This window comes from Calliphora vicina, chromosome 2 (genome assembly GCF_958450345.1).
Source record: "Calliphora vicina chromosome 2, idCalVici1.1, whole genome shotgun sequence".
Taxonomy (NCBI): Eukaryota; Metazoa; Arthropoda; class Insecta; order Diptera; family Calliphoridae; genus Calliphora; species Calliphora vicina.
The window spans coordinates 131,825,615-131,836,261 of NC_088781.1; the positions used below are offsets into that span (position 1 = coordinate 131,825,615).

Genomic DNA, 10,647 nt, shown 5'->3' on the forward strand with positions numbered 1-10,647 from the left:
GAATTGAAATGGTTTGAATAAATACATAGAAAGGAAGGAGAGATTAATGTCAATAAAAAAACCTAAACAAAATTACTCTCTTTTCATGCATATGAGGGATAAATCAATCAAATTTATTCGAATAATTTTTATTCGTTAAAAAGTTTTCAATAAATTTGAAATTTTTACATAATAAAGGAGTGTTTTTTAAATTTTTACTAATTCTATGTTTATTTACTAAGATTTTTTTAATCGAATAATCGTTAAAAATTATTCGAATAATTTCTTATTCGGAAAATTTTTTAAAGTTTTAATAATTTATTTCCAATTCGATTATTATTTCTTCTCAAATTATTCGAATAATTTTTTATTCGTTAAAAACTCTTTAACAAATAAAGAACTTTGAGATTATTAAAACTTTTAAAACATTTTATTGTTATACACAAACGAATAATCGCTACAAATTATTCGAATAAAAATGTATTCCTTTGAAAATTTCGTAACGATTATGGATTTTGTTTATGTTTAACATTTAAAAGGATATTCCAAAATTCCCTTTACATTCAAGTGATTTTTAGATAATTCGTCCTTTTGAAATTATTCGAATAAAATTTTGTTCGAAAAAATATTCAAAAAATATTTAAAACAATAATTTTAATTTTACTTCCATTTCTACAGAATTTACTTTTACAATAAAACGATTAATTGTTGAATATTATACGAATAATTTTTTATTCGTTTAAAATTTTCTACAAAATTGTGTTTTTTTGCAATTTTTAACATTTAAAACTGTTTTATAGAATTTATTTTCAATACGAGTGATTTTTAGATTATCCGTTCTTCTCAGATTATTCGAGTAATTTTTTATTCGTTCAAATTTTTTACACAAATTTAAATGTTCCACTAACCAAAAATCTGTGAATTAAAGTTCCCTATCAAGTTAATGCTTTCACTATCATTCAAACATCTGAAGCACAACTAATACGATTTGTTTATAAACAAAAAATAAACTACAAATTTTATTTCGATCGGACACCTAACAATTAAACCATTGATAACCTTTCAAGCGAAAAAAACTTATGATTTAGAAAAAAATTGTCTACGACAAAGGCAATACAAAATCAAACCAAATTAAAAATTAGTCTTATCTTATGATTCGCTGAAAATGTTTAACAAACCTCTGAAACATGAAGTGATATACAAATTATACTATTCACACGGTCTGCTATTAGTCATATTGTCATAATGTCCTAATATATTATAATATTTGTGGTGTTAAGATTTTTCAAACTAATTGAAAATTTTTCAAACTCACCTCAACGGAGCAGCTTCTGCCGAGCAGTTGTTTCGTCAACTCGCCGGTATTGGAGACAGAGGAAGCCATAGAGAAAATCAAAACAAATGAAGTTACCCTAGAGAACCTTGTTTTATAAAAAATTTTGTATTTTTCTGAACTAGAATCTGAACTAGAATCTGAACTAGAATCTGAACTAGAATCTGAACTAGAATCTGAACTAGAATCTGAACTAGAATCTGAACTAGAATCTGAACTAGAATCTGAACTAGAATCTGAACTAGAATCTGAACTAGAATCTGAACTAGAATCTGAACTAGAATCTGAACTAGAATCTGAACTAGAATCTGAACTAGAATCTGAACTAGAATCTGAACTAGAATCTGAACTAGAATCTGAACTAGAATCTGAACTAGAATCTGAACTAGAATCTGAACTAGAATCTGAACTAGAATCTGAACTAGAATCTGAACTAGAACTGAACTAGAACTGAACTAGAACTGAACTAGAACTGAACTAGAACTGAACTAGAACTGAACTAGAACTGAACTAGAACTGAACTAGAACTGAACTAGAACTGAACTAGAACTGAACTAGAACTGAACTAGAACTGAACTAGAACTGAACTAGAACTGAACTAGAACTGAACTAGAACTGAACTAGAACTGAACTAGAACTGAACTAGAACTGAACTAGAACTGAACTAGAACTGAACTAGAACTGAACTAGAACTGAACTAGAACTGAACTAGAACTGAACTAGAACTGAACTAGAACTGAACTAGAACTGAACTAGAACTGAACTAGAACTGAACTAGAACTGAACTAGAACTGAACTAGAACTGAACTAGAACTGAACTAGAACTGAACTAGAACTGAACTAGAACTGAACTAGAACTGAACTAGAACTGAACTAGAACTGAACTAGAACTGAACTAGAACTGAACTAGAACTGAACTAGAACTGAACTAGAACTGAACTAGAACTGAACTAGAACTGAACTAGAACTGAACTAGAACTGAACTAGAACTGAACTAGAACTGAACTAGAACTGAACTAGAACTGAACTAGAACTGAACTAGAACTGAACTAGAACTGAACTAGAACTGAACTAGAACTGAACTAGAACTGAACTAGAACTGAACTAGAACTGAACTAGAACTGAACTAGAACTGAACTAGAACTGAACTAGAACTGAACTAGAACTGAACTAGAACTGAACTAGAACTGAACTAGAACTGAACTAGAACTGAACTAGAACTGAACTAGAACTGAACTAGAACTGAACTAGAACTGAACTAGAACTGAACTAGAACTGAACTAGAACTGAACTAGAACTGAACTAGAACTGAACTAGAACTGAACTAGAACTGAACTAGAACTGAACTAGAACTGAACTAGAACTGAACTAGAACTGAACTAGAACTGAACTAGAACTGAACTAGAACTGAACTAGAACTGAACTAGAACTGAACTAGAACTGAACTAGAACTGAACTAGAACTGAACTAGAACTGAACTAGAACTGAACTAGAACTGAACTAGAACTGAACTAGAACTGAACTAGAACTGAACTAGAACTGAACTAGAACTGAACTAGAACTGAACTAGAACTGAACTAGAACTGAACTAGAACTGAACTAGAACTGAACTAGAACTGAACTAGAACTGAACTAGAACTGAACTAGAACTGAACTAGAACTGAACTAGAACTGAACTAGAACTGAACTAGAAATGAACTAGAACTGAACTAGAACTGAACTAGAACTGAACTAGAATCTGAACTAGAATCTGAACTAGAATCTGAAAAGAATCTGAACTAGAATCTAAACTAGAATCTGAAAAGAATCTGAACTAGAATCTGAAAAGAATCTGAACTAGAATCTGAACTAGAATCTGAACTAGAATCTGAACTAGAGTCTGAACTAGAAACTGAACTAGAATCTGAATTAGAACTGAACTAGAATCTGATTTAGAATTTGAACTAGAATCTGAACTAGAATTTGAACTAGAATCTGAACTAGAATCTGAACTAGAATCTGAAAAGAATCTGAACTATAATCTGAACTGGAATCTGAAATAAAATCTGAACAGAATCTGAACTAGAATCTGAACTGGAATCTGATCTATAATCTGAACTAGAATTTGAACCAGAATCTGAACTATAATCTGATTTAGAATTTGAACTAGAATCTGAACTAAAATGAAAACTTTTGTAAAATTCCAGAGTGATTCGGCAGTGCATGCTAGACCGTTTCTATTATTGTAGCAAGAACCCTCTCAATATTGATACCGTTAAGAATTATTTAATTTAAATGTAATTTCTTGACAGTATGAACATGATAACAATGTGTTTGTTGAGTATTTATTAAATATATTTTACATCTACTACAAAAATATTAGCATTTTAATTACTACTACTATTATTTATTAAATTGTATTAAATTAAAACAAAAACTTTATCAGCAAAACTGTTTGTTTTTGATAACCTCCAACTGAACTATGTAAAATAGAAATTGAATCTAAATTATTATAAACAGAAAACCAATAAACGATTAAAAAATTAATAATTTATTTAAGCTGCAACCATCATAGACTAAAGATTACACAAGGCACAATAAAATGACAACGAAAAAGTTATTGTGTATTTTATTATTTGCCGTTATAACTGTGCAAGTAAGTTTTCTTTTTTGAATTTATAATACAGTTTGGTAACAAATATTATTAACAGATATCGCAAGCTATACCGGTAACCAATGACCAGCTAAAGAGCAGAGATTTGTGTTTACAAAAAACCAAATACCAGGATATGGAAGCCTCGGAAAATGACAAACTATTAACGGCCTCAAATCAACTGCTAAAATTTACCCTAAGATCATTTCAACAACTTTCACTGGCTTACGCTGAAAAGGCCAAAAACATTAGCGAAAACTTGCTAAAAGATTCAAAAATTTCTAGCTCAACTTCGCCTAAAATTCTACAATTCAAACATAATTTAACCCAGTTTCAGGAGAAATATTCTTTGTGTGCTGACATTGATGAACTATTCGATTTAGTGGAATTGTATTCGAATACCACCTCATTCTATTATGAACTGGAGGAGGCTACGCTGGATGTTGATTCAAAATTAATTTTGTCACTTTTGAGAAAATATGGTTCCGAAGATTTGGATAATGAATTTGAGAAGTTTTTTAATGTGTTTGTAGAAAATTTCGACAAAAAGTTTGAGGATCTTAAGGGGAATTTGAAAGAGAAAGAGGGTGAGGTAGGCCAGAAGCTGTTGGGGTGGTATGATCAATTTAAGACTCTCAAGGATTATGATGATAAAATAGCTGCCTTTGAGAAGTATTTTCTATTTTTTGAACAGGAATAAAGCAGATATTTGACGAGATCAGTTGCTGTTATGGTGTTAATGAGTTGTTTAATAAGTTTGAAAGTGAAATCGAAAGGAAATCTAATGGAATATTTTATAAATTTAGAGCTGCATGAAGGAATAGTGTTAAAGCTACAATTATGTGTTTGGTTTAATACAAAATTTCCTCATATTTTAAAAAACATTTTAATAAAAAGTGTGTTGATTTTTCTTAAAAGCTTATCAAAATTGAATGTAATTTTTAAAAGGGATCAAGGTTTGTGGATCTGCTGAAAAGTAAATATAACCTTTTTATATAAGTATTCGGTGTTGTTGAAATCCTTAAGACTTGAAGATCAATACTTTAATTATTTTAAATTATTTTTTTGAATTTTTTCGGACGTCATCTCATAAATTGATTTTTGAGGATTTTTTTGTGTGAGACTTTGAAAGGCCACCCACTGATCCCCATTCCGCCTACGAAGCTGAACAACCTTAAATCAACTAGAAAACACCTCAGCCGAGTAAAAAGTACAGCACGACATAGTAGTATGGACTTTATACTATTTTAACAAAAATATCTTTGTTTTTTTGGCACCAAAAATAGTAAAAAAATTTAAGGTTTAAAGCAGAGACCGAAAATAACGGATTCACTTTCATTTCAATAGTAAATTCTCATTCGCAGCCATTTAAAAATAATTTTTTCTGATATATCACTGAGAGAGTGATTTATTCGAGAACATTTTATGTTTGGGGTTGAGAGAAACAGAAAAGAAACAAACACTACTAATCTAGATGAGTGATTTATAATTTATTTTTTTCGTAAAGGTTAGTGTTTACGCCAAAAACAACACTTAGCGATTTTCCCCACTTCCCTGCAATTCCTATTTTCCCACAATATATATAAATGCAGAATGTTATATGTTGCAGTATACTTCCACTTGTCATTAAGTACTAAATTAATCGTAGAGTCGTAAATACTTCTTTTTATGAGAGATACAAATCTAACTCTAACCTGTTCACATCGCTGTATTACTCCTACTCCTTCTACTTGGTAAGAATCCATCCTTCAAGCAATTGAATAAATAATTCGAAAATATCCTAATTATTTTGTTTTATTTCTTTCCTTTTGTTCCATATTTTCTGCAATTGTTCTGAGTAGCAAAATCTAAACAATTTAGTTTCGGCTCAGAGAGTTTGAACAACCTTCCAATTCATCCAGCCCTTTTCCCCCTTCACCCAGCTTTTCAGCTCAACAGTTAGCTTGTGACTTTTTGTTAAAAATTACTAATAATATGTTATTGTAGGTAAATAAAAGACAAAGTAACAGTTATTAAGAACAAGAACAAATGAATTATTTATCTCACACCAAGCCATTAAAAAACAACAAAAACGAATAAAGGTCATACCAAACCATTTAAATAAACATCATTTTATAACTGTTATTTTCAGTGATTTATTTTTATCACAAAAATATAAATCACAATATGGGGTTTTTGGTATATGGACGAGTTATTTTCGACCTCTGGTCTAAAGTGATTTTTGTGAGCTATTTAGAGTGCCTAGACACATAGAGATTGCATTGATATGTTCACAAGAGTTGTTCAGCTTTATCATATCGACAACTTTGCTAAATATTGTTAGTGAAAAACAAGTAAGAGAGCTATATTCGCTTCTGCCGAATCTTATATACCATTCACCAAATTATACTTCAAAATAAAAATTTCAAATAATTTTAGGTAAACAAAATTAATATTTTTTCCAAAGTGGTTTTTTTCATTTTTTGGAAAAAAAAAATTTCGATTGTTTTTTTAAAATTTTAAAATTTTTTATTTAAAATTTTATTTTTGTTTTTTCAATATTTATCGAAAAAAATGTTGGGGAAAAAATTCGGGTTAAAAAATATTTTTTCCGATTTAATTTCAAACTAAATTTTTTTGTTTTCAAATTGTTTTTTCATTTTTTGGAAAAAAAATTTTAGATTGTTTTTTTAAAATTTAAAAATTTTTTTTTGTTTTTTTATAATATTTAGCGAAAAAAAAAACTTCTGGGGAAAAAAAAAATTCGGGTTAAAAAATATTTTATACTTCAAAATAAAAATTTCAAATATTTTTAGGTAAACAAAATTTTTTTTTCCAAAGTTGTTTTTTTTCATTTTTTTGGAAAAGAAAAATTTTTCGATTGTTTTTTTAAAATTTAAATTTTTTTTTTTTAAATTTAAAAATTTATATAAAAATATTATGTTGAAGTATAATTATAATTATATATCACCAAATTATACTTCAAAATAAAAATTTTAAGTAAACAAAATTTATTTTTTTCTTCAAAGTTGTTTTTTCTATTTTTTGGAAAAAAAAATTCGATTATTTTTAAATTTTAAAAATTTTTTTTTTGTTTTTTAAAGACTTTCTAATATTTAGCAAAAAAAAATTTGGTAAAAAAAAAATCGGGTTAAAATATATTTTTTCTGATTTTGACCCATTTATTTTCAAACATTTTTTTTTTCAAATTGTGTTTTTAATTTTTTGGAAAAAAATCTAAAAACAAATTTTAGATTGCTTTTAAAATTTTAAATTGTTCTTTTTTAATATTTAGCAAAAACAAAAGCTTCTGGAGAAAAAAATTCGGGTTAAAAAATATTTTATACTTCAAAATAAAAATTTCAAATTTTTAGGTAAACAAAATTTTTTTTTTAATTTTTTTGAAAAAAAAAATCGATTGTTTTTTTAAAATTTTTTTTTTTAAGAATTTAAAAATTTATATAAAAATCTTATATACTTAGCCTTCACCAAATTATACTTCAAAATAAAGATTTCAAATAATTTTATGTAAACAATATTTTTTTTTAATTTTTTGGAAAAATAAACATTTTCAATTGTTTTTTTTAAAATTAAAAAAAAAAAAATTTTTGGTTTTTTTAATTTTTTTTTATATTTAAAAAAAAATTATTTTGGTTTTTTAAATTGCTTTTTTTAATATTTAGCGAAAAAAAATTTTGGTGAAAAAAACATTCGGTTTAAAATATATTTTTTCCGATTTTGACCCATTTCTGGTCCAACTTACTATGGTCTTATATACGTCGTTGCAATGAACTTTGAAATATCTATTATTAGATATCCATGTTGTCTATATTAATGACTTAGTAATCCAGATTTTATATAGCAACCTAGCCGAAAGAATTCCGGAGATATTGATGTATGAATAGTAGAGTGACAATCAGTTGTATGGAAAAAATTTTTTGTTAAAATTTTGAAGAGTGCCGGGTGGAATATTGTGACACTAGGCCTAAAAGTTAAGTGCTGAAAATTTGAGCCAAATCGGGCAACAATTTCTGGACGCGCATCGAGGTCAAAGTTCAGATATATGCTAAATTTTACTATTTATATGGAATAAATAGGTAAATCTCGTTAACTTTCTGCATTGTTTTCTAGAAATATATAGATTTATTTATATTAATGAATATTACATTAAAAAAAAAATTTTGGAAGTAAACCCTGTATCTCCTTTGGGTCAAAATGACCCAAAAACTGTATTATCGCCAAAATTCGGAAAAAATGCAAATTTTTCAGATATTTTAAATACTAAATAAATACTTTTGCAATTTAATGTAAAAGAATCGAAATGTGTACGTAATTATCGTTGTAATGAGATATAAATGCCAAAATTTGGTTAAAAAATGTTAAAGTTATTACAAATTCGCCAGACCATTAACGTGTTTCAGGCCACTTGATCAAAAAATTTTAAAAAAAATATTAACATATTTCGAGAAAAATTAAAATAAAAGCTAATTTTTATTTAAAATATATCCGTATTTACTTATATATGAGTTTTTTGTCTTCATTGGATACCGATAACCTATTCGCAGGTATGGCCAAAAAAAATGAATTTTTTAACGGCTGTTTCAAATCTCAATTTTCAAATTTTTAAAAATTTTGTTAAACAAATTTTAGAATTTTTTGATCATCACATTGGGATTTATTGAGATCAAAATAGGGAATAAAAATATGAAAAAATTATGTCAATACCTCTTACAGTTTTTCCGTACCTGCGAACTAAAATCTGAACTTGAATCTGAACTAGAATCTGAACTAGGATCTGAACTAGAATCTGAACTTGAATCTGAACTGGAATCTGAACTGGAATCTGAACTAGAATCTGAACTGGAATCTGAATTAGAATCTGAACTAAAATCTGAACTTGAATCTGAACTTGAATCTGAACTAAAATCTGAACTTGAATCTGAACTAGACTCTGAACTAGAATCTGAACTAGAATCTGAACTAGAATCTGAACTAGGATCTGAACTAGAATCTGAACTAGGATCTGAACTAGAATCTGAAGTAGAATCTGAACTAGAATCTGAACTAGAATCTCAACTAGAAGCTGAACTAGAATTGAACTAGAACTGAACTAGAATCTGAACTAGAATCTGAACTAGAATCTCAACTAGAACTGAACTAGAATCTCAACTAGAACTGAACAAGAACTGAACTAGAATCTGAACTAGAATCTGAACTAGAATCTCAACTAGAACTGAACTAGAATGAACTATAATCTGAACTAGAATCTGAACTAGAATCTCAACTAGAACTGAACTAGAACTGAACTAGAATCTGAACTAGAACTGAACTAGAACTGAACTAGAATCTGAACTAGAATCTGAACTAGAACTGAACTAGAACTGATCTAGAATCTCAACTAGAATCTGAACTAGAAGTGAACTAGAATCAGAACCAGAATCTGAACTAGAATATGAACTAGAATCTGAACTAGAATCGGAAAGTTGATTTCAGCAAACATACCGACTTGGCTATATCAACTCTCCTATCAATAACACCTGAAAGATGTGAAATTGCAAACGGAATGTCATAATATTTATAATTTTACTTTATTTTTTATATAAATATAAATTTTTATATTAAAACACTTAAATTAAACCCAGTAGAATGAAAGCAATTAAAGCCCTATATCTTTCCTTAAAATCTTTTAAAGTTTTAAAGTTTTCATACCACACCAACATGTCGCTATCCAAGTGTTCTTTAGTATCATTAAACTTTTTCATAAATTTCTCTATAAATACATCCAGCTGTTTAACAAATGTCTGTTCTAAGTTTTTAGCTTCGTATTTGTTTAAAATGTCCAGGATAAATTGGGTTTCCGTTGTTCTCTTCTCATCGGGTAGTTCGTAATAATGATCAATAGCGTTATCATAAACATCTATGAAATCCCAAACTTTCTGCATATTTCTAGTCAATTCATATTTGTTCACAAACATTTGCAATGTCTTTCTAAACTCCATAACTTCAGGTTTCTCATTGGCCTTAAATGACTCATCCTTAAGTATGTTAAGGCTCAACTGAACAGCATCGGCGGCATAGGGTTTTGCTAAGGCCATGATGTTGTCGTAGGTGTAGACCACAAATTGTGTTTTAGGCGAGGGATCTTTTCGGTACTCCTCTTCGTCCGGGTCATATACCGTGGAAACATTTTCGTCTGCGGGTTTGCCAAAGGCCAACTGGAAAGAAATGGTTAGACTGTAGTTGGGGAAGGTTAATAGTTATTTATATGACTTACTTGAGCTAGCAGCAATATCACGAATAGGTTTATACTTTTATTTGAAAACATTATTATGTTGTCCGTTTAAAGATCTAAAATAAACTAAAATATTGTGTGGAATTATTTGAGATTAAATAGGGCTGTGTTTTGCTAAAAACAAATTGCATCAATTCTAATCATTATCAACATTTTAATCATTTGTTTATATTATTGTTTTTCCCAAACAAAAGTATTATTGCACTGTTATAATTAATCATTAACCGATAAAGAGCAGTTTTTATTAGCCAATAAAATGTTAGGTCAGCTTAAATTGACATGCAGTGATAAAGAGCAGTGATCAAGTTTTTGATTTGTTCAATTGTGATCGCTATTTATTTTAAAACTGATCATCAGTCTTTTCATTTTATTGTTAAAGCGTTTGCTATTATCCTTAGTAAAGCATTTTAAAACGACTGCAATACCTGACAA

General features: G+C 28.3%; 2 protein-coding genes across 2 annotated transcripts; one reads left to right on the top strand and one right to left on the bottom strand.

Annotated features, from left to right (window-relative positions):
- Positions 1-3,852: 3,852 nt before the first annotated feature.
- Positions 3,853-4,865, top strand: LOC135952079 (uncharacterized). The gene is made up of 2 exons (XM_065501875.1): positions 3,853-3,947; positions 4,003-4,865. Exons 1-2 carry the CDS (start codon positions 3,894-3,896, stop codon positions 4,642-4,644), a joined length of 696 nt encoding a protein of 231 aa, XP_065357947.1. The 5' UTR covers positions 3,853-3,893; the 3' UTR covers positions 4,645-4,865.
- A 4,627-nt stretch (positions 4,866-9,492) lies between these two features.
- On the bottom strand, positions 9,493-10,287 carry LOC135951654 (uncharacterized). The gene is made up of 2 exons (XM_065501338.1): positions 10,198-10,287; positions 9,493-10,138 (listed from the first exon to the last, which is right to left on the bottom strand). Exons 1-2 carry the CDS (start codon positions 10,246-10,248, stop codon positions 9,551-9,553), a joined length of 639 nt encoding a protein of 212 aa, XP_065357410.1. The 5' UTR covers positions 10,249-10,287; the 3' UTR covers positions 9,493-9,550.
- Positions 10,288-10,647: the final 360 nt, after the last annotated feature.